Here is a 25574-nt window from a genome sequence, read left to right on the forward strand (position 1 = left end):
TGCTGTTCTGTAAGGACCGCTATCGGTCCACAATAGATAGGGTTGACGTGCACCACTGCTGACCGCTCACCTATACTGCAGCAGTCCTTCAGCGGTATAGGGACTGACGTACAGTCTGCTAAACACTAATACACAACCTGCTTGTTCCACAAAAGTTCTTATAAGGACTGGTAACTTGGTATAGGGTGCTACGGTACATAGGCTTGAGTGCGGTACAGTCTGCTGTTCTGTAAGGACCGCTATCGGTCCACAATAGATAGGGTTGACGTGCACCACTGCTGACCGCTGCCCTATACTGCAGCAGTCATTCAGCGGTATAGGGACTGACGTACAGTCTGCTAAACACTAATACACAACCTGCTTGGTCCACAAAAGTTCTTATAAGGACTGGTAACTTGGTATAGGGTGCTACGGTACATAGGCTTGAGTGCGGTACAGTCTGCTGTTCTGTAAGGACCGCTATCGGTCCACAATAGATAGGGTTGACGTGCACCACTGCTGACCGCTCACCTATACTGCAGCAGTCCTTCAGCGGTATAGGGACTGACGTACAGTCTGCTAATCACTAACACACAACCTGCTTGTTCCACAAAAGTTCTTATAAGGACTGGTAACTTGGTATAGGGTGCTACGGTACATAGGCTTGAGTGCGGTACAGTCTGCTGTTCTGTAAGGACCGCTATCGGTCCACAATAGATAGGGTTGACGTGCACCACTGCTGACCGCTGCCCTATACTGCAGCAGTCCTTCAGCGGTATAGGGACTGACGTACAGTCTGCTAAACACTAATACACAACCTGCTTGGTCCACAAAAGTTCTTATAAGGACTGGTAACTTGGTATAGGGTGCTACGGTACATAGGCTTGAGTGCGGTACAGTCTGCTGTTCTGTAAGGACCGCTATCGGTCCACAATAGATAGGGTTGACGTGCACCACTGCTGACCGCTGCCCTATACTGCAGCAGTCCTTCAGCGGTATAGGGACTGACGTACAGTCTGCTAAACACTAATACACAACCTGCTTGGTCCACAAAAGTTCTTATAAGGACTGGTAACTTGGTATAGGGTGCTACGGTACATAGGCTTGAGTGCGGTACAGTCTGCTGTTCTGTAAGGACCGCTATCGGTCCACAATAGATAGGGTTGACGTGCACCACTGCTGACCGCTGCCCTATACTGCAGCAGTCCTTCAGCGGTATAGGGACTGACGTACAGTCTGCTAAACACTAATACACAACCTGCTTGGTCCACAAAAGTTCTTATAAGGACTGGTAACTTGGTATAGGGTGCTACGGTACATAGGCTTGAGTGCGGTACAGTCTGCTGTTCTGTAAGGACCGCTATCGGTCCACAATAGATAGGGTTGACGTGCACCACTGCTGACCGCTGCCCTATACTGCAGCAGTCCTTCAGCGGTATAGGGACTGACGTACAGTCTGCTAAACACTAATACACAACCTGCTTGGTCCACAAAAGTTCTTATAAGGACTGGTAACTTGGTATAGGGTGCTACGGTACATAGGCTTGAGTGCGGTACAGTCTGCTGTTCTGTAAGGACCGCTATCGGTCCACAATAGATAGGGTTGACGTGCACCACTGCTGACCGCTGCCCTATACTGCAGCAGTCCTTCAGCGGTATAGGGACTGACGTACAGTCTGCTAAACACTAATACACAACCTGCTTGGTCCACAAAAGTTCTTATAAGGACTGGTAACTTGGTATAGGGTGCTACGGTACATAGGCTTGAGTGCGGTACAGTCTGCTGTTCTGTAAGGACCGCTATAGGTCCACAATAGATAGGGTTGACGTGCACCACTGCTGACCGCTCACCTATACTGCAGCAGTCCTTCAGCGGTATAGGGACTAAGAGTTTTGTCACAGGGTCATTTAAAAAATGACATGCAGAGGAAGAGGCAGGCCCTTCCGCAGGGGTGGTAGGGGTAGGGCAGGAGCAACAGGCTTGAGCCAAAGTGGGAAGTTGCAGAAGGTGCGTTCAATTACTTTAAAGGATGCACCAGACTTGGTTGAGTGGCTCGCTCAGCCTTACTCTTCTGCACCCTCCTCATCCTCTCGATCTGCACCCTCTTCTTCACTCTCTGCTATGTGCACCCCCAAAGACACTACCACCAACAACACGACCACCACCACCACCACCACATACCTTCCGCTTGAGTCACTGGAATTATTTTCCGATCCATATCAAGAGGACATTTCTGATGCGCAGCCACTCTTGGTATTGGATCAGGAAGAGGAGGTAGCAACAAGCGCTACTCAGCAGTCTGACGCCAGTACCCAGATCAGCCCAAGGAGGAGGTTGGTCCCCGGTGTTGCTGCCTACTCCGAGATCTCTACTTATAGCGGTGGGGAAGGTGACGTTGATGATGACGTGTCTAGTGATGTCACGTGGGTGCCCACAAGAGAGGAAGAGGAGGGGAGTTCAGAGGGAGATATGGACCAGCAGATAGGGAGGAGAAGCAGCAATGACTTACATTGCACAGCAGGGACAAAGCAGACTGCAAATGTATCAGGAGCGAGTCATCGACCATGTACGGTCACATCTGGCGCTCCCAGGACACCGGCACATGGCTCCGCAGTGTGGGCTTTTTTTAACGTGTCCGCTGCTGACAATAGCGTTGCCATCTGCAATCTTTGCAGTCAACGCGTTAGTCGCGGTAAGCCCAATACTCACCTAGGGACGACCGCCTTAAGAAGGCACATGAGCAGCCATCACCGAGCCCAGTGGGAGCAACGGAACACACAAAGCCACACTGCAGGCTCTCACCGTCCAGCCTCGTCTTCTACTTCTCCTTCTCCTCTCTCCTCACAATTGTCCTCCACTCCACCTTCCATCACGCCAAGCTCACATTTTTCTGCAAAAAGGCAGGCTTCCGTGGGCCTAATGTTTGAGCGTAAAAAAATGATGATGCCGGATAACCCTCTTGCCCAACGGTTGGCGGCTGGCTTGTCAGAACTCATAGCCCGCCAACTACTGCCATATAAACTGGTGGACTCGGAGGCCTTTCGCAAATTTGTGGCCATTGGAACACCACAATGGAAGGTCCCAGGAAGGAAGTATTTCTCAGAGAAGGGCATCCCAGAGCTATATGGCCATGTTCAGCGGCAAGTGAATGTATCTCTGGCACACAGTGTCGGTGCCAAGATACATCTGACCACAGACACGTGGTCTAGCAAACACGGGCAGGGAAGGTATATCAGTTTTACTGCCCACTGGGTGAACCTTCTGACGGCCGTCAAGCATGTAACCCGTGGCACCCGTGTAGATTTGGTTTTACCGCCACGGATTGCATGCAGGCCTGACTCTTCTTCTCCTCCTCCTACTCCATCCTCCTCCCTCTCCTCCTCAGCTGCCTCCTCCTTTTCCGCTGCTAGCGTCTCTTCCACTGCACCGCCCAAGCTCCCCAGAACCTATTCCACATGCCAGGTGAGACGTTGCCATGCCGTGCTGCGTCTGTTGTGCCTGGAAGCAAAGAGCCACACTGGCCCGGCACTCCTTTCAGCTTTGCGTTCACAGGCAGATGAGTGGCTAACACCGCTCAATTTGACAGTTGGTAAAGTGGTGTGTGACAACGGTGCCAATCTGCTTAGCGCATTGAAACAGGGCAAAATCACGCACGTGCCGTGCATGGCACACGTCTTAAACTTGGTCGTGCAGCGATTCCTTGTCAAATACCCTGGGGTCCAGGACATCTTGCGGCAGGCAAGGAAAATCTCGGCCCATTTCAGAAGATCTTACACGGCCATGGCTCGCCTTGCTGACATTCAGCGGCGACACCATCTGCCGGTCAGACGTCTTATTTGCGATTGCCCGACGCGATGGAACTCAACCTTCTATATGCTTGATAGGCTGCTCCAGCAGAAACGTGCAGTTAACGTCTACCTGTATGAACTCTGCGAAAGAAACGGTTCTGGGGAGCTGGGTTTTTTTTCACCGCGCCAGTGGCTGCTCATGCGCGACACATGCAGACTTCTGCGGCCATTTGAGGAGATCACCAAACTGGTCAGTCGCAGCCATGGCGCCATCAGTGACATGGTACCTTATGCCTTCTTTCTGGAGCGTGCATTGCGTCGTGTCATTGATCAGGCTGTGGAGGAGCAGGAGCGGGAAGATGAGGAAGTCGCAATGCTGGATGAATTCCCAGGGGGGGCTACTCTATCTGAGACAAGTCAACAACAGGAGTCTGATGAGGAGTCAGAGGAGGATGGTGCCGGGGCGGATGAGCAGGAGCAAGAAGAGCATGCTTTAAACCTTTCTGGGATCCCTGTTGTGCGAGGATGGGGAGAGGAGAATGAAGAGGACGACATTATCCTGGATGATGAGCAGGAGCCAGGCCACCACACCGCTTCCACTTTAGTGCAAATGGGGGCCTTCATGCTCCAGTGTTTTAATAGGGACCCCCGTATAAAAAGCATGAGGGTCAAGGACCAGTACTGGGTGGCAACGTACTTAGACCCCCGGTACAAACACAAAATGGCGGAAATGTTACCGCCGTCGCAGAGGGCTGTCAGAATGCAGCACTTCCAGGCCTTGCTTCGAGAAATGCTGCATTCTGCTTTTGCGTGCGCTGGCAGAGGAGCAATTCCCACTCCCAGAGAAGGATTTGCGGGTACCAATCCAACAGCGCCTGCAAGAAGAGGCCGGTTTGAAGATGTGTTGGTGACTTCGGATATGAGGTCATTCTTTCAGCCGACCCATCGACAGGTGTCATCCGGATCCAGCATCAGGGAACGCCTAGACCGTCAGGTGTCCGACTACATTGGGTTAACGGCCGATGTGGACGCTCTGAGGAGTGATGAACCCCTAGACTACTGGGTGGGCAGGCTTGACCTCTGGCCAGAGCTTGCCCAATTTGCAATCGAACTGTTGGCTTGCCCCTCATCCAGTGTCCTGTCCGAAAGGACGTTCAGCGCAGCAGGGGGGATTGTGACCGATAAGCGTACTCGCCTAGCTCACCACAGTGTTAACTACCTCACATTTCTAAAAATGAATGAGGCATGGATCTCGGAGGAATTCAACACATGTGACCAGTAGACCATGTATATGTCTATAAACTATTTTTTTAATCAAGCACACAGACCTTCTTAATTCATTTGGCTCACTTCCTTGACCCAAAAAAGCACACCGTACTATATGCCCCTACCCTCCTCTTTGAAGAGGTTGAGCGGTGTCATATTTCTACTGGGGCTGCTTATGATATCCCTGTGCTGTGCTGACTTCCTCCTGGGGGTTCTTATTATGAAGGGATCACACTATCCCTGTGCTGTGCTGACTTCCTCCTGGGGGTTCTTATTATGAGGGGATCACACCATCCCTGTGCTGTGCTGACTTCCTCCTGGGGCTGCTTACGGTGCTGCTGTCAGTGCTGTATGTCACGGTGCTGCTGTCAGCGCTGTATGTCACGGTGCTGCTGTCAGCGCTGTATGTCACGGTGCTGCTGTCAGCGCTGTATGTCACGGTGCTGCTGTCAGCGCTGTATGTCACGGTGCTGCTGTCAGCGCTGTATGTCACGGTGCTGCTGTCAGCGCTGTATGTCACGGTGCTGCTGTCAGCGCTGTATGTCACGGTGCTGCTGTCAGCGCTGTATGTCACGGTGCTGCTGTCAGCGCTGTATGTCACGGTGCTGCTGTCAGCGCTGTATGTCACGGTGCTGCTGTCAGCGCTGTATGTCACGGTGCTGCTGTCAGTGCTCTGTATTACGGTGCTGCTGTCAGATGCCTCTATCACGGTGCATGTGTCATTCCGGTATGTCACGCTGCTGGTGATCATCTCCTGCACCCTCTTCTTTGCCTACCCTGGTCCCTGACCTTCCCTCTCCTCCATTGCCTTCATTAGCTCCATAGTCCTGAATTGTTAGAACAATTTCCCAAATAAAATAAAAATGCTTGTAGTTATCGATCCCAAATTCACCTCATACATGTATTATGTCATTGTCCAGATGGTGGGACTACGTTTTACCCCCTAATAATTACCACGTGGCCGCAAATTCGACATGAAGGTTTGCAAAGTTCGCCTCCCATTGAAGTCAATGGGGCCCGCGGCGAACGGTCGGTTTCGCGAACGTTTGGGTCCGTTCGCATTTCGCGTTCGCGAAACGTCCCGTCGGAAGTTCGTCCATCACTAATCCCTATCACATACAGACCCATTGTCCCTGCTCATTTGCTAGGAAGGTTAGACAGCGTGTGCATATGTGCTGCATGCATATTTGTAGCAGCCTGTATGTCTTGTATTGTCTTATACAATTGTAAGCAGTTTGTATGTGCGGCATCCTTGTTCAGTAAAAGCACTTTATTGCCCGACAGGGGTTTTCTGCTTCCTTGCTTAACCACAAATTAACCAAATGATACACGCAAAATAATTGAGGGCCTGTCCAGGATTTGTGCTAAAGTTCAACTGAAATGGACTTGTTTTCTGTTGCTTGGGCTAAGAAAAATACTGCATACACTATTTAGGAAAACCAAGGCTGAAGAGGTTTCTGGTGTCCAGGACGGGTGTGCAACCTGCCTGCTAGGCCAGAGACAATCAACAGATGTCTCTTGCAAAGTATAATTCTTAGGCCGCGTACACACGCGCGGACTGTTCGCCCAACCTTGTTCGTCAAACAGTTTGACAAACAGTCCGCTCAAAATTAGCATGAACGGACTTGACCACACACGATGAACGAACAGTCCGCTAAAACCGTGCGCAATGACGTGAACGGCACGTACGACGGGACTAGAAAACGACGTCCTATACACTGCAATGCAACCTTCGGTGTGTAAATCCTTTCTGAGTATGCGCGGAACTTAGTTTGACGAACAAGCCTACACACGAGCGGACTGTCCGCTCAAACAAAGTTTCAGCGGACAGTTTTACGGAACTTCCGAAAAACTTTGTTCGTCAGACTGTCCGCTGAAACTGTCCGCTGAAGCCCACACACGAGCGGACTGTCCGCTGAAACACTGTTCAGCGGACAAAGTTGGGCGAACAGTCCGCCCGTGTGTACGCGGCCTTACTTTAATAGGACTTGGGGGATAGTGTTTTGGATAATTTCATATATTTTAGCCTTGAGGGTTTTGATTTAAGTAAAGCAGAGAAGGTAGTGTCCTTAGCTGGTTTGTACTTCCTTCATGCTCTCTATACTGAAACACAAAGGAGGGAGAAGGCAGAGGAAGAAATTGAAAGAAGTATGGGAATAGAGGTCACACTTACCTAGGTGGATGCAGCATTGGTCCCCCTGGCAGCTCCAAGACTGGCAACAAGCGATTAAACACCGCTGATCGCTCTGTTCTCACAGCTTCCTGAGCAGAGAGCTAGTGCTCTCTGTTTGGCCCCTCCCCCCACGCTCACTGGAGCGCTGGGCTGGGAGGGGTGGGAGTGGCTGGCTCAAGCTCTCAGAAGCTGGCTGAGCTGGGTGCCAGTCCAGGCGTGTGGGTGTATCCCAACCATATGCTTGTGATCTTTCCGGAGCCTGTAGCGGCTCTGTGACATCAGCTGACAGCGGGCTTCAGAGCAAACTGCACTCCTGTGATCCATGGGAGAAGTACAGCCAAACAAGCTTTGGCTGTATTTCTCCTTTAAGGTGTTAAAAGAGCAGGTAGCAATTGCTTCAACATGTACGTTCAACTGCTAGTCTGGCTGATGATTTGCAAGAGCAGTGTGCAGCCCTCATGACCAAATTAATGCCTTTAGGAAAAAAAAAAAAAAAAAAGAAGAAGAAGAAGGGGTCCCCTGGGGGTGGACTTTTAAGGCACGTACAAATTATAATAGTATACAAATTATTTTATTACATAAAACCAACAAAAGGTAATTGAATATACAGTATACATTAACCACTTAATAACCGCCCTATACCCGAATGACGGCTTTAGGGCGGTTTCTTAACTGTGGGAGGCCGTCATATGACGTCCTCCCAGAATTCCGCTCTCGCGAGCCCCCTGGGGCGCGCACTCGAGAGCATCCGTGACCGCCGGGTGCATCACGGATCACGGTAAACGGCCGCTCGTCGCGGCCGTTTACCACGTGATCGCTCCGTCAAATGACGGAGTGATCACTTGTAAACAAACCGGCGTCATGTTATGACGCCGGTTCCTCCCTCCCCCTCTCTGTACCGATCGGAACAGCGGAGGGGGAGGAGATCGGTGTCAGCAGCGATGTGGGCTGCATCTGCAGTGCCCACATCGCTGCTCACCGAAAATTAACCCCTCAATTCCCTGCAAATACTCTGCAATACCCTGCCATTACTCTGCAATACCCTGCATTACCCTGCAATACCCGCCAATACCCTGCAACGCTCTGCAACACTCTGCAACGCTCTGCAACACTCTGCAACGCTCTGCAACACTCTGCAACGCTCTGCAACGCTCTGCAACACCCACCAATACCCTGCAACACTCTGCAATGCTCTGCAACACCCGCCAATACCGTGCAACACTGCAATGCTCTGCAACACCCTCCAATATCCTGCAATGCTCTGCAACGCAATACTCTGCAACGCCATACTCTGAGATACCCAGCCATACTCTGATATACCCAGCCATACCCAGCCATAGTCGGTGATACCCTGCAATACCCAGCCATAGACACCCCCCCCCCCTCCCGCCGCCCTCCGGTGCTTCTACCGACTCGCCAATACTATCAAATCCAGAATCTTTTTGTTTTTTTTTCAGGCTTCCCAGCTTAGAGGCGAGATGCGGGGTCTTATTGACCCCACATCTCACTGTAAAGAGGACCTGTCATGCCATATTCCTATTACAAGGGATGTTTACATTCCTTGTAATAGGAATAAAAGTGATCAAAAAATTTATTTTTGGGGAAAAAAATGTCAAACTAAAATAAATAAAGTAAAATGAACAATAAAATTATTTTTTTTTTTTTTAAAGCGCCCCTGTCCCCATGTGCTCGCATGCAGAAGCGAACGCATACGTAAGTCCCGCCCACATATGAAAACGGTGTTCAAACCACACATGTGAGGTATCGCTACGTACGTTGGAGCGAGAGCAATAATTCTAGCCCTAGACCTCCTCTGTAACTCAAAACATATAACCAGTAAAAAAAAATTAAATCGTCGCCTATGGGGATTTTTAAGTAGCGACGTTTGGCGCCATTCCACGAGCCTGTGCAATTTTGAAAAGTGACATGTTAGGTATCGATTTACTCGGTGTAACTTCATCTTTCACATTATGCAAAAATTGGGCTAACTTTACTGTGTTTTTTTTTTTTTTAAGCACAAACCAGTTTTTTTTCCAAAAAAAAGCATTCGAAAAATTGCTGCGCAAATACTGTGCGAGATAAAAAGTTGCAACGACCACCATTGTATTCTCCAGGGTGTTTGCTAAAAAAACATATATAATGTTTTGGGATTCGATGTAATTTTCTAGCAAATAAATGATGATTTTTACATGTAGGAGAGAAATGTCAGAATTGTCCTGGGTGCTCCAGAACGCCTGATAGCGCTCCCTGCATGTTGGGCCTCTGTATGTGGCCGCACTGTGTAAAAGTCTCACACATGTGGTATCGCCGTACACGGGAGTAATAGCAGAATGTGTTTTGGGGTGTAATTTGTGGTATGCATATGCTGTGTGAGAAATAAACTGATAATATGACAATTTTGTGAAAAAAAAAAAAAAAAGTAAAAAAAAATCTTGATTTTGCAAAGAATTGTGGGAAAAAATAAAAAATTACAACTTCAAAAAACTCATCATGCCTCTTACTAAATACCTTGGAATGTCTTCTTTCCAAAAAGGGGTCATTTGGGGGGTATTTGTACTTTTCTGGCATGTTAGGGTCTCAAGAATTGAAATAGGCCGTCAGTACTTCAGGTGTGATCAATTTTCAGATATTGGCACCATAGCTTGTGGACTCTATAACTTTCACAAAGACCAAATAATATCCACCAATTTGTACTTATTTTTACCAAAGATATGTAGTGGTATAAATTCTGGCCAAAATTTATGAAGAAAAAAATTACTAATCTGCTAAATTTTATAACAGAAATGAAGAAAAATTCATTTTTTTACAGAATTTTCTGTATTTTTTTCTTTTATAGCACAAAAAATTAAAAACCCAGCGGTGATTAAATACCACCAAAAGAAAGCTCCATTTGTGTGAAAAAAAGGACAAAAATTTCATATAGGTCCAGTGTTGCATGACTGAGTAATTGTCATTCAAAATGTGAGAGCACCGAAAGCTGAAAATTGGTCTGGTTATTAAGGGTGTTTAAGTGCCCAGTGGTCAAGTGGTTAAAAAGTACACCAACAGGTATATATACAACCAGTATTGATTGATTTTATGTAATAAAATAATTTGTATACTATTATAATTTGTACGTGCCTTAAAAGTCCACCCCCAGGGGACCCCTTCTTCTTTGTTGTGATGTTCTAGGATGTGGCACAACAAATTAACGTGACCCTGTCATACCCTCTCTCTTGTTTAGGAAAAAGAGAGTACATAAACCGGTTAGTAAGGCTAGTGTACGTGTCACATCCCACAACTAGGATTAAAGTGGCTTTTTTTTTTTCCCTTCCTAACTTGTAAAAAAAAAAAAAAAAAAAGGAGAGAGAGAAAAGAGACAAGAGGAGAAGAGGAGAAGAAGAGAAGAAGAGAGAATTACTACAATCCCAGAGATGTGGAATTTGAAGAAGTAAAGGAGTTTACACAAACTGTACACAGGTCCTTTATTGTCCTTATTGGGAAGCCTGCAATTAAACAGCTGTATTCACAAAGCCATTATCACCTCAAGTCAGTTGGGGGAGCTAAAGAAGACTAAAACAAAACTTGTCAGGGCAGTAGATAAGGTTAAGGCAAGGCAAGGCAAGGCAAGGAGGAAATAAGCAGAGAGGGAAATGAGGGCAGAAGACAAGACATAGGGTGCAGAGAAAACCAGGTTATTTACCACTAAGAAAACAAATGTGAGTGGACTTTTAAAGGCAGGAGTACCTAATGATGAGAAAGGTGGGATTTATACTGCAGAATTGTTGAAGAGGTGAAAAGAGTGGGGAGGAATTGTCAGGGTCGGAAACACTTCTACTAGTGAAGATAACATCAGCCTAGAGTTAGAGAAAACAGAACCAACCTCTCCTTTTAGCCCCAAACTGATTCCCAAAACTGCACATGAATCCAAATCCCTTTATTCTGGTGGGTGGTTAGATTCTCAGGAAGAGGAACTGGGAGGTTCCTTATCCTTTATGAAGGGAAGGTGGGTCTTCTGTAATAGCAGTGAGGATAGTGACAGCAGGAGACAGACACCCATATGCACATGTCACTGTATGGTGGCGGAAGTCATCTTCTACACGTGATGGCTTTCGTAGTCACACATTTGCAAGAAAATCCCTCCCATCACAAAGCAGAAATGATTCATGTAGATACACAGTTTGTGAGGGTAAACCACACCAACAGTCAGGACATGGCTAAAATTGGCTATTGGCAAGGAACCAGGATGGGACAAATGTTTTGGTTATCCGAAAATATTCTTGTGAAAGATGTACTTCAAGGTCGGTCAATTCAAACTAAACATTTACATTTGGGTATCCTGATAAAGTGTATCTGGTAAGGATGATTATGATTGTGGTCAGAGAACATGCAAAATGGGCCCCTGTCCACATTCATCCACCAGAGAAGCCAGTCTGTCTCAAACAGTACAGGCTTCCAGGAGGTCACAAAGAAATTGGAGAGGCTTTTCAAGAATCATAGATCTGCTGTAAGGTTTTTTTCTCAGGTCTTATGTTCCAGTAAAGAAACCTGATGGGACATATAGAATGACTATGGATTACAGAAGCCTAAACAAAGTGGCATCTCAATTGAAGTCAGCTGTACCTGATATAATCTCACTAGCTGACAAAAAAAAAAAACTGCAAAGGAGGCAGAAGAATATCATGCAGTGACAGACCTTAAAGAGGAAGTAAACCCTGATGGGTTTACTTCCTCTTTCATTCCCTGCAAAGGCAAAGCATAATGGACTACTATGCATCGCATAGTAGTCCATTATGTGTCACTTACCTGACACAGGAGCCAGCAAAGTCACCGCTGTCCCCTGTAGTCCGGCACATCCATCTTCTCGGTGGGTCTCGCAGCTCCGCCACTGTCATTCAGCGAAGCCGCGATGACGTCACTCCCGTGCATGCACACGGGAGCCGACACGTGCGGCATCTTCGTCATGGACGATGCCGCGCTCAGTGCGCCGCTGTCTGGTAGACAGCGGTGCCTGTCTTCGGGGCATGCGTCGTAGACAGAGGTGCCTGTCTTCGGGGCAAATATCTCCTAAACCGTATAGGCCTTAATCTAGGCTTACCTGTAGGTCAGTGTGTTGTAAGGGTTTACAACCACTTTAATAGAGCTGCAACCATGGGCGTCTGCAGAACTTTTTTCAGGGGGGGGGGCATCCTTTTAGGGTCACCCATGCACCACCCCTTTTTGACAATGTAATGATCACATTATCATGGTCAGAGACTGCAGACGTAGTATCGTCCCTAGGATAAGTAATGGATAATGGCCAACAGACCCTCTTAATAGACCCAGCGAAACTACAGCAGTGATCCCTCCTGCTGGAAAATTGCTCACTCTGGGTTCCCCAGGGGCGACTCTGATCAGTAGTTTAGCATGTCTGTGGTCCAGTCTCTCTCTCTGGTGGCACTGGGCAGCATGGCTCTCTCTCTGGCTTACGCCCACCACACTCCTTTGCCCTGTAGTGCTCTCTACCTCAGCTTTTTTCCAGGATGCAGTCTCTCAATCTCTCTCTTGATCGAGCTGTAGCCTCCTCCCTGTGGAAAATGGGGCCGCCAATCTTTGGGACTACATGTTCTATGATGCCCTCCTCTCCTAGTCTCCTTTGATTGGCCCTTAGTTATGGCCAACAGGAAAGGAATGGAGCAGGCAGGAAGCTGGGCAGGGAATCTGGTAAGAGCCGCCATCTCTTTTCCCTCACAGGAGAAAGGGGGGGTGAGTGGGAGCTGAATTTAAGCTTCGATCAGATTCGGGGGGGTGGGTGGCACTTGACCCCCCTTGCCCCTACCTGCGGATGCCCATGGCTGCAACTAACAACTATTTTCATAATGAAATTGTTGGCAGATTATCGTTTTGATTTGAATAAGATCTGGAAAAAAATAAAAAAAAGTGTGGTCTGCAATTTAGTTAGTATGTAAAGTTTTTAAAAAACAAATTATTCTTGAATATCTATATGCAGTGGTAAATATAAATAACCATCTATAAGAAAAAAAAATGACCTAATACATTGTTTTGCAGATTAACACAGGACTGTACGTATATCTCTCAATTTTATAATAAATATACCATAGGAAATGCAGGGCATTTTGACTGGGAGTCAGACATGAAGGAGGAGGGGTGCTATAAATCTTTTTATATTAGCATTTTTAAATATAATCCATAATACTGGTAAACTTTTACTTTAAAGGGGGTGTAAACCCCATTTTTATTTTTTTTAATTAAGGCTTGTACCTTGTACAGTATAGGAATTCATTTTATCTGTGCCCAGTCTTGCCACAAAGAGTTAATCCAGCTCTTAACACTCCTTATAACCTTTTTCACTGAGATAAAAACAGAGAGAAAGAGTAAGTCAGTTCTTCCCCCATGCCGTGACAGACAGCTCCTTTCCTTATTTCATGAAGGAGATTGAGAGACACATTCTGTGTACTTCACACTCCCCCCTCCCCTGTCCCCTTTCTTCTCCAGCTCTCTCAGGATTGGCTGCCTTTCCTGTGTTTTGACTGGATGTTTCTCATCATGGGATGTGATCCACAGATCGGTGTGAGAGGAGGAAATGCATGTATAGTGCAGTGAACTATCACAGGAGGCCCAGCAGAAGATACACAGACAAGTGATCCGATTTAGGGGAGATGTATTTAGTCAGAGATGAGCTGAGTAGAAGCTCCAGTGATCTGATTATTGTTATGGTGCAGTGTGTGTGTCTGAAGTCCCCAGGATGTGTTATGTGGGGGAGGGGTGGATTTCTCACTTTTCATAATTACACCCAGTAAGGCTCAATGAGCTCAAAGTTTACAGCCTACCTGTGTCACCTGACTGCTCCCACCAAGTCCCTACTTGTGTCACCTGACTGCTCCCACCAAGTCCCTACTTGTGTCACCTGACTGCTCCCACCAAGTCCCTACTTGTGTCACCTGACTGCTCCCACCAAGTCCCTACTTGTGTCACCTGACTGCTCCCACCAAGTGTACTCAGGGCCCACTAACAGGCCAGGTTTGCAAGGTAACTGAAATACATCACAGGTGATATTTTCTGCTGTGATTGCAGTATTTTTGTCTGCATCTCCCCAAGTTAATACATCAAATCTGGCCTGTTAGTGGGTCCTGAGGACAGGGTTTATGATCACTGACATAATGCATCAAGGTTATTTATATATATATATATATATAAACACCTTCTGCCTTTAGAATCACTTCCTTCTCCTGTCCAGGACGATATGTCCCATGATGCATTGCTCCTCACACATTCACAAGTTTTCAGGCACTTACTGACATGTATGAATGGTGTACTGAGCTGTATGTGTACTGCACTGTGTATACTGACATATGTCTGAAGGGTGTATTGAGCTGAATGTCTGCTGCCCTTAGTATACTGACATGTACACACAGTGCAGCACACATACAACTCAGTACACAGTTAATACTGACATGTAAACAAATAATGCATTCTGTATGAAGGTCGGATAAATCGGCTGATCCACTAGTCGATAATAAAAATAGTGGTCAGTAATTTTCATTATCGGTACTACTAGTTTATGTCACTTAGTTGTTTCAGCCCTAGACCTTAAAGTGTTTCTAAGCCTAAAAAAAAGTTTTTTACCCTAATGCATTGTTTGCATTAAAGGTAAAAAAAAAAAAAAAAAAACATTGAACTGCTTTAAAACAATTTTAAATCCAGTGTAGTGCACATTAACAAATCTTCACTGCTGATACAGCCAATTCCTGCTATATTTTTCCATATCGAACGGAAAAAGCAATAAGTCTTTTGTAAACTGCTGCCAAGTGTAGCAGAGATATTGCCACTATTCCACAAATTAGACTGTAGGTCCACCGAGGTCCAAGGTGTGTGTAGGTCTCACTGACAAATACTGGTCCCAAGGTCCGAGCTGCACTGCCAGCTGCAGTTAGCCAGCCCATATATAACCCCTAAAGGAAAACAAAAAAAAAAAAAAAATAACACATTTTAGAACAGGAATCTGGGTTATGTTCAAACTTTATTGTGGGGTCACCATACCGGTGACCCCACAATAGGGATAAAACTTTTTTGCAAAAGGGAGTTTAACAAGACTTGTGGCCACTCATTAAAATTGGAAGAAAAGAGGTTTAACCTTAAACTACGTACAGGGTTCTTTACTGTAAGAGCAGCAAGGATGTAGAATTCCCTTCCACAGGCGGTGGTCTCAGCAGGGGATCTCGATAGTGCCAAGAAACTATTAGAGAAGCAACTGAACGACCACAACATACAGGGATATACAATGTAATACTGACATACAATCAAACACATAGGTTGGACTTGATGGACTTGTGTCTTTTTTCAACCTCACCTGCTATGTAACACTTATGCAACCACATTATTTTAATACATTTTTTTTACTTCCACCCCCCACCCCTAAAAGATTTCAGTTTGTTTTTCAATTGAGTTGTACAGTTTATAGGTCACATTAAAGGGATTGTAAAGGTATTTTTTTTAAATAACAAATATGTTATACTTTCCTCCACTGTGCAGCTCGTTTTGCACAGAGTGGCCCCAAACCTGCTCTTCTGGGGTCCCTCGGCGGCTGTCTCTGCTTCCTCCCGCAGGTACTTCTCACGTTCATGTGAGCTCCCTCACATGGTGAGAACCACCTGCGGGCGTGCTCCCGTGATACAGCCAGCAGCTATAGCCGCTTGAGGGGTCAGGTAAGTAAAAACGGGGTGGCTGGGGGCGCCAGCACTGTCAGATGTTTTTTCACCTTAATGCATAGAATGCATTAAGGTGAAAAAACATTTACCTTTACGACCCCTTTAAAATGTGGAAAATGTTCTGAAATCATTTATCTTTGTCTCATTTTTTTTTACATCACAGAAACCTGACATTTTAACAAGGGTATGTAGACTTTTTATATCCACTGTAAATCAAGGTTAGATCTAGGTCAGTGCCAGGGTTAATGTTTGGGTCAAGGTCAAAGGTCAGTGGGTTTTTTTTTTTTGGACAAATTTTTTTTTGTTAATTAGTATCAGTGTTCAGGTCAGTGGGATTTAGGTAGGATTTAAAAAAAATAAAAAATAAAAATGCGCACTATTGGGCTGTACTACAGGTACATACAACTAACATATGTGATATCGCTGCGATTGTCTAGGAGTTCAGGAGTTCATTCTGCTGCATTAAACTGAGAGAACTCAATGGAACTCTTCAGCCCAGGCACAAAGGTGCACAAAGGCACTCTGTCATCAACTGAAAAATTGCAGGCTATTTGGTGCTTAATCCAAGCCCCTTCCTAAAACTATCTGTGGATAATCAACTTCTGTTTGGATAAAGGCCCTGGTTGGGTATTTTAGCCACAGGCTCCTAAAAGCTTGCCCTCTGGTAAGCATGCATTTTATGTGGTGGAGGTACACTGTTGTCAAGAGGTATCACATCACAACAACCTACATTTATGTGCTATTCATGGACGATAGTGATATTTGCCATCACCCATGTTTGTGTATTCTAGTTCACACACATTCACTGTTTTTGACTATTTATTTTTAATCCACGTTCTTCTATAGCGCTGCTACTTTGTATTGTGTATCTGTGTGTAGCTCACGGTTTTAGCAGCTGCTTCATTTGTACATACATATGTTATTTAGCGCAGTATTTTTCACTTTTTTTATTTACAGACTTACCTGTGGTTTGGGGCCTATGATTTTTGAGTACAAAGTGTAAACCATGACATTACAGACTGGATAGCCAAAACCAATCAAAATATTAGATGTAAGATACTGCGCAAGGTGGATTACAGGTGTGTAAAAGCACCAGGACTGAGTTGCAGGACAACCAGTTGGCTCTGCAGTCTGATTGCTGGACATCACAAAACTTAAATCCCAGGAGCTTGAGTTATGAATGGTTGTGTTTTCAATGTCTGCAATAGAAGGCAATAGTCATAAATCAGAATATCTGAGACTGTTAATTTATACGTTTGGCTAACACTCAGTTAAGATGTCATTATAGACATTTTATAAAAAGTCAGGCAGGAATTCTGTTGAATTAAATGTAACTAAATATTTGGTGTTCAGAGAAATCTTAAGCCGCTTTTCACACAGATGGACCTATCTTTTTTTCAGGTGGACCCATTTGGACCATCCACTGCCCTCTATGGAGCGGTGGATATGACATGTGTCTGTTGACACCCCATGTCATTCGATCCGCTAAACACAGATGGATGCGGGATTTGTTCCTCATCTGTCTGGTGGATCGGATGGCAACGGACAGGCAGTCCATTTCCATCCAACAACCCGTAGAGGACAGCGGGCTATGTCCGTGTCTGCTGCGCTGATGCATTAGGTCAGTGGGGATCAGTGGAGATATCCCCTGGTGAGCAGACGGACAGGCTGGCAGACTCTACCAGTGTGAAAGGGGCCTAAAAAAGCAAAATTTATATAAAGCTAACTGCTTCCTTATTCTGAAGTCTTTGAAGAAATACATTGAGGGGGGAATGTCAATTCTGGAAGCATTGCTTTAGATCAGGGATATGCAATTAGCGGACCTCCAGCTGTTGAAAAACTACCAATCATAGTCCCATCATGCTCTGCCTCTGGGTGTCATGCTTGTGGCTGTCAGAGTTTTGCTATGCCTCGTGGGACTTGTAGTTCTGCAACAGATGGAGGTCCGCTAATTGCATATCCCTGCTTTAGATCTTCCCTCCAAAATGAGGTTATTACCAGGTATACTAACCTGCCCACTGTATCTTTGGGTATTGGTTTCCCCAAGGCAACAAGACAAAGAACCCTGCCCAAATAACAGCCAATCCACCGACAAGCCAAATACGATCTCCAGTCCTGTAAAAGCATGATGAATGCTTGAAATAAAATATTTTTAACAACAGCCATAGATCTGATTAATTTTTCACTTGATACAGCAGAGAACACATGAGTGTAACAAGCATACAAAGGAATAAAAAATGCTTACAATAATCTTTACTATCTATGAGTGGGAAACAACTTGCATTTGTTGGAAAACCTGTAGCCCTTTTCAACAATGTCACCCAGTATGATGAAAATTAAATACTATAATTTACTGATATTATTTTATGAACAGCAGTCACCTGCACTGATAATACAGCCTACAGTCTGAAGAAACTGTAAATCATGAGTTTAACATACAAATTTAACAAGAGTAATTATTTAAATTATTGTATTATTTAAGTCACTTACTTTTTAGAAAGCAATTTAACTGTAATGAATACAAACACTGATTCCACACCAATAGCAGCCAAGATAATGCCATTATAAAACACTGCCTGTGTTCTGGTCCATGCAAACATGTCCATTGTTAGTGGGGTTGCAATTCTGGAGAAACAGTAGCAAGAAAGTCTTAAAGAAAAGGATATACATATATTATGTAAAACACGCAAAGTACTCTGTCTATATTGTATAGTCTAGGTACTGCAATGACAAGGATAAGATGTCATCTTCCCCTCCCTAATTAGAACATTGCCCCAGCGTCAATTTCCAATTTCAGAGAACACCTGTGGGAATCTCATTGGATAAAGACTAATGCCCTGTACACACGGGCAGAATATCTGGAGACATTTCATGGTACAAAAAATACCTGCCAACATTCTGCCCCTGTGTATGTCAGTCTGTCCGACAGAAGCAGGACATTAGGCCAGCTTCTGTCAGATGTGCATGCTGGAAAACCAGCAGTCGACCGACTCTCGATCGGCACTCTCCGTCAATGGCAGAGAGCACCGATCGGAGTGTTCTGGTAGGGGCGTCATCCCCCTGTCAGAACACGACAGGGGGAGATTGCTGAACTAACCTCGTATGGTTAGTACAGCAGCTCTTGACTGGAGGGGTCAGTTTTTTTTTTCGTGCAACCCAAACAGTAGTGTGTACCCAGCTTTAGGTATTCATTTATACTGGGGAACAGATATTACTATGCAAACTCTTTCATACCCCACAGGGTTTCTCCATACCGTGGATGCATTTTGCATCCATTCATAAAATGCAGTCTGTGGTATGGAGCCTGCAGTGTCCCATGCAGTTCTAGCTACTTTGCGCAAGTCGCATGATCCTTACTTAGCCTGCCACCACCCCCCCCCCCCCCCCTCTAATTTTTATTGCACTCCACTTGCTTCAGAGTTCCAAAGGCAGGTGAGAGCAATGAACATTTGTACAGTCACTGCTGTGATTATTATTTATTGCAGTAGCCTTTCTTGATTTCAAAGCAGTAATATGGCCATGGTAAAGGCTATACCACTTACATTATGAATGGATCTCTAAGAACTGTAAGAAATTCTTTCTTCATAGTGATATGTACCTTCAGAGCACCCCCTCAGATTTCCTCTTTTCTGGTCTTTTTGACCCCAGACCTTATATTTAAGAGGTCTTGTCATGCTTTGTTCCTATTACAAGGGTTTACATTCCTTGTAATAGGAATAAAAGTGACACAAATTTTTATTTTTTAAAAGAACAGTCTTAAAATAAAAAAGGTAAAAAAAATTTTTAAAACGCACCCTGTCCCGCTGAACAGAAGCGAACATATATACAAGTAGCGCCCACATATGAAAACAGCGATCGTTAGAGTGAGAGCAATAATTCTAGCCCTAGACCTCCTCTGTAAACTTAAAACATGCAACCTATAGAATTTTTTTAAATGTTTCATATGGAGATTTTTAAGGGTAAAAGTGTGCCGCCATTCCACGAGTGGGTGCAACTTTGAAACATGACATGTTGGCTATCAATTTACTTGGCGTAACATCTTTCACAATCCAAAAAAAAAAAAAAAATGGGCTAACTTAACAGGTGTCTTATTTTTAAATTTAAAAAAGGTGCGCTTGTAAGACCGCTGCGCAAATACATTGTGATAGAAAGTATTGCAATGACCGCCATTTTATTCTCTAGGGTCTTGGGGAATATATATATATATATATTTATTAATTACGCTTTACTTTTCCCAACACCCTAGAGAATAAAATGGCAGGGTATGTATATATATATATATACATACATACATACATACATACATACACACACACACACCATTTTATTCTCTAGGGTGTAAAACATGTAAATATATATTACATTATTATATATGTTTGGGGATTCTAAGGAATTTTCTAGCATTAAAAACGGATTTTAACTTGTAGACAAGTTTGAAAAATAGGCCCAGTCTTAAAGTGGTTAATATGTGCATACATACGTCTATACTGTACTGTGTAGATGTTCGCATATGTACTCTCAGCGTTTGTAAACCAACATTCAATTCTATAAAACTGGGGAAAGTTTAAGCGTCCACAGTGGAAAGATCCATGAGATCTTGCCATAGAAAAAAGGCGGATCGCAACTTCACGTGAAAGTTTCACCCACAAACATGCATACAACTACTTTCTATATATGCTAATGACATGAAAAAGACATACTTACGTTTCAAAAATGGCAAATACAAACAAAGTTACAAAGAACAAAACATTTGATGAGACAACTGCCACTCGATCAATTGCCTCTTCACTCTCTTCCTGTGAAATCAACTCTGAAAATAGAAAAAACAAAAAACATACAATAAACTCACTCCAGCCTTTAGTTCATCTAGTCTAGTGGAACAAACTCAACAAGGCCTAGTGAGGCAAAAGTGTTTAACTGAGAAACTAAGTATAAACATAATAGTATGTAAAAAATACTTCTTAAGCCTCATGCACACTGGACATTTTTTGAAGTTTTTACAGCAGCTGTTGTTTTGGCCCATAGAGGTTTTTTTCTACAATCATTAAACTCTACATGTTATCCTATGTGTCCATGCACACATAGGCTGTTATCAGCAGTTTTGGGCAGTGATGTTTTTGAGCAGTAAAAAACAAAATCAAAACTGGTGGGTTCTGAGAGATGTTTTTGAGCTGTAAAAACGCTCTAATGCTGATAAACAATCGATAAATGCTCAAAAACGTTGCACACCAGTGTTTAAAATTTTTGATCAACTGGAAAAAAAAAAAAAAAAATAGAAAAAAATTTCCAAAAAACAAAAACAAAAACCTAAAAAAACGCTAAAAAGACGCTATTGCAAAAACTTTGAAAAAAAGTTGAAACTCACTGCAAAGCTACTGATGTTTTTAGAATTTTTTTTTTTAACGTCCAGTGTGCATGAGGCCTAAAGCTTAAAGAGGAAGTTTACTCTGATTTTCCTTTCTTTCCACTTATCTGCTCTCCTCAACATGCGGGTGAATTTTTAAATAAAACTTTGCCATTTTCATTCAATACCATACTTTAAAACTTACTGATGTTATCAGTAAGTCTCTATGCTTCTCTTTAGTAATGTAGGCAGATCAAGGCTGGTAGGAGGGTCAGCAAACCTTCCTGAATTTATTTACAGCACCTGCCTCAGTACTCCTATCAAGAGCTCTCAGCCCTTATGCAAGCAGCAGGTTGGCTCTTAGGAGGAGATATGCCAATCTCAAAGAGGGTCAATACCAGGGGCGTAACTATAGGGGGTGCAGCAGTCGCGACCGCAACCGGACCCTGTGATGCAGGGGGCCCATGCAGCCCCCTCTACATATGGCCGGCAGCAGCATAGGCAGCTAGGGGTACCTAAAAATTAAAAAGAAAATAATTTAAAAAAAACTACTGATGCCAGTGGTGGAACTACAGGGCTCACAAAGGTCATACCTGTGACCACACCCTGGAGTTCCACTGCCGGACCCGGAGGGAAAGGCCCTGGCTGGGGTTCAGGGAGGCCCTTCATGGTTTCTTGCATCGGGGCCCTGAAGGTTCTAGTTACGCCACTGGTCAATACCTTAAAGGGTGGACGTCAGTCTGGAAGAATAGGCTGAACTTACTAGCAGACCACCATAGGTAATATGTTGTCCATATGTTCTACTTAACCTCCATGACTAAAAGAACTGAAATCCAATGAATGAAAGGGACAAGTCAGGCTTGGGAGGAAGGACTAGATGATGCTGGATGTCCTTCAGCCAGGAAATAAGGCAAGCTTTATTTGACTTGGTGCAGCTTCTAAAGGCACTGTGTGCAGCAAAATCAGAGCAAGCTATTTTAGTACAGGAGATGAGCCTGTACAACCGTGCAAGACTAAAAAGGTAAGGCCGAAGTTCAGCTTTAAAATAAAACTTGTGCTCGTCATTTTATCAATTTTCATCTACATTGTGAAACACAAGACAACACCCGACAAATGCTGGGATGTGGGCTATAATCCAGTGTTGTCATGAACAATTATGCATATTGTGTGTGTTTATTTTTTACATTTTGAAACTCTTCTGCTCATATTTCCCAAGTTCAAACTCAAATGAAGAAAATGGCTGAGCAGCACAAGGAAACCCAGTAAGAGGCCACACTAAGGCAAGCCATACACGGTTTGAATTTCAGTCAAAGGTCAGTGCAGCAGAAAGCGGCCTGATAATCGAACCATGTATGGGCAGACTGAATGCACCAAATTGATCGATCTTTCAACTTGGATATAACCAGACTGCCTGTGACTGTTTTACCTACGATCATAGTGGCTGCTATAGCCGTTAATCATCACTGTCTTCTCCCGGCGGGAGAAGACAATGGCCTGGCAGGAGAGATTCATGCATCACTGTGTCTGCAAGAAAGTTAAATTTGCTCCGTGTATGGCCAGCCTTCCAAAATTAATATGTACAGTACTTAGGGAAATTAATGCATTATTAACCCGCCCAGCCTATAGTGAATTGACGGCTGGACGGGACTCTCATCGATCCGTGTGGACGTCATATGAGGTCCTTGTGGGGCCGTGCTGTGGCGCAATCTGTCATCGGCTGTGTCCACCAGACACAGTTGATGACTGATCACTGTACCGGCCCACTGCCGGTACCATGTGACTGCTTTAACCAATCACAGCAGGTCACATGACAGTTGTAAACAAAGGATGGCTTCCTTTTAAGTCTTCCATTGTGTACAATTGTGTTGCTAGCTGTGATTGGTAACAGTGATCACATGGTACAGGTGGGCCAAACACAGCTCATTGGTGCACAAAACAAACTGAATGAATCAACTTCATTCAGTAAATTTCTTGCATATAGCAATGAAATTCATTGCTATAAGCAAACATAATGTGCCTCTTATCAGTGCCACACCAGTTATATGACGATGCTGTACTGCACTGTGACAGTAAGTAAAAAAAAAAAAAAAAATGGTTTTAATTTCTTTTATTTTCCAAAAAATGATGACAAAAAAAATAACTTCAAAAAAACTCTCCATGCCTCTTACTAAATACATTGGACTGACTACATTCCAAAAAGGGGCAATTTGTGACATATCTGTACTGTCCAGACGTTTTTGGACCACAAAAAATTAGACAGATACATCAGAATTGATAAATTTTCAGATATATACCATAGTTTGTGGACTGTATAAATTTTCCTACAGACTAAATAATATACACCGATTTGGGTTATTTTCACCCAGAAACATAGCAAAATACATTTTGCCCTAAATTATGAACAATTATTTATTTGCCAAATTTTATAACAGAAATGAAGAAAATGTTTGGCCTTGTTACATTTATTTAGCAAACATAAAAACCCAGTAGTAATTAAATACCAATCAAAAGAAAGCTCTATTTGTGTGTAAAAAATTATAACAATTTTGTTTGGGTACAGTGTTACATTACTGAGTAATTGTCATTCAAAGTGTGACAGTGCTGAAAGCTGAAAATTGGCCTGGGCAGGAAGGGGGTAAAGTGCCCTGTATTGAAGCGATTAAACTTTATTTTTTAATTTAGTAATTTACTGGTGTGCTACTGTATGTTTCAGAAGGATTTCTCTAAAAAAGCCCTGCCCTAGGTTATTATTCCTTGAAGATTTTTTCAGTAACCTAAACCACGTTTTAGTCATCCCTTGTGGGGCTGTGCTGTGGTGCAGTCTGTCATAGTCATCCCTTACAAACGGGAAGGAGAACGTCTGGATAAAATGTAATGACATTCCTGCCTACCTTTTTTTGCATGTTTACTAGGGTCTACAAGGGTTTATGTTATTTTTTGTTTATGTATTATCAAGAATGAAGAATATTCAAGAACAGAAAATGTCCACAGTGCAAAGACACTAAAAAATAAAATTATACTTACTTTTTAGGGCCTATGTTAATGGACTTTCATTTGCATCAGAACTGCCTGTCTCCCCATACAAGTCAATGGGAATGCAAAAGCAGATTTATGCATGTCAGAAGGAGGTCAACTGCAGGTCAAATGGATCTGTCTTTAAATTCTGAATGATCTCAGAAATCTCTAAAATTGATGTCAAAATGCAAGCAGAATGCACCCAAAAGCACACTGCATTTGCTCATCAATATAAGCTCAATGCCCATCAACACAGGCCCTTCATGATTTTACCGTTCATTTCACTGGGTCATCTTAAAGTGATTCTAATGGTTCTCTTTATTTACAGTATCTCACAAAAACGAGTACACCCCTCACATTTTTGTAAATATTTTATTATATCTTTTCATGTGAAAACCCTGAAGAAATTACACGTTTCTACAAATTAGTGAGTGTACAGCTTGTATAACAGTGTAAATTTGCTGTCCCCTCAAAATAACTCAACACAGCCATTGATGTCTAAACCGCTGGCAACAAAAGTGAGTACACACCTATGTGAAAATGTCCAAATTGGGTCCAATTAGTAGGGGTGCACCGAATGGGTTTTTTGGTGCCGAAACCGATACCGAAAATGAAAAATACACTAGGCCGAAAACCGATACCGAAAATGACTGTTTTTAAAAAATATTTTCATACAGCAGATGGTCAGGGACTGCAGGCATGGTACAGCAGATGGTCAGAGACTGCAGGCATGGTACAGGAGATGGTCAGAGACTGCAAGCATGGTACAGGAGATGGTCAGAGACTGCAGGCATGGTACAGGAGATGGTCAGAGACTGCAGGCATGGTACAGGAGATGGTCAGAGACTGCAGGCATGGTACAGGAGATGGTCAGAGACTGCAGGCATGGTACAGGAGATGGTCAGAGACTGCAGGCATGGTACAGGAGATCAAAGCAGCCTCACCAGTTCCCCTCAGATGCAGCCTGCCTGATAAAAATACATGCACAGTGTTTTCCATGTATTCCAATGGCTTTAGTTCACACCATGCAGTCAGTTTCCGGTGCAGAAACTGACTGCATGGTGTGAACTAGAGCCATTGGAATACATGGAAAACACTGTGCATGCATTTTGTCCAAAAAAAAAAAAAAAAGCACACGGAACTGGATCTGGTGTGAACTGGCCCCAAGCAAGCTACCTGGTTCCGTTCCAACAGACTTCTATTGGGAATGCTCATATCGTTACCTCTACTAGCAATAACTTAACCCTTCCCCATTATCACATGGCGATGAAAACCTAGCTGGGTCAAAAATCAAGATCATTATTATTTTTTTTATATATAT

The 25574-nt window shown here is 44.0% G+C and overlaps 1 protein-coding gene across 1 annotated transcript in view; it reads right to left on the reverse strand.

Annotated features, from left to right (window-relative positions):
- Window positions 1-13390: 13390 nt before the first annotated feature.
- Window positions 13391-25574, reverse strand: part of MFSD8 (major facilitator superfamily domain containing 8) — a 32845-nt gene continuing 20661 nt past the window's right edge. Inside the window, exons 9-13 of the mRNA XM_077476888.1 lie at window positions 20599-20704; window positions 18385-18519; window positions 17906-18009; window positions 16858-17093; window positions 13391-15138 (exon numbers count right to left, since the gene is read on the reverse strand). Coding sequence (XP_077333014.1) covers window positions 14938-15138; window positions 16858-17093; window positions 17906-18009; window positions 18385-18519; window positions 20599-20704 — 782 coding nt within the window. The 3' untranslated portion in view covers window positions 13391-14937. The remainder of the gene's footprint in view (window positions 15139-16857; window positions 17094-17905; window positions 18010-18384; window positions 18520-20598; window positions 20705-25574) is intronic.

This window comes from Lithobates pipiens, unplaced genomic scaffold (genome assembly GCF_037356315.1).
Source record: "Lithobates pipiens isolate NorthernLeopardFrog02 unplaced genomic scaffold, aLitPip1_a1.2 Scaffold_13, whole genome shotgun sequence".
In the NCBI taxonomy this organism is placed as follows: Eukaryota; Metazoa; Chordata; class Amphibia; order Anura; family Ranidae; genus Lithobates; species Lithobates pipiens.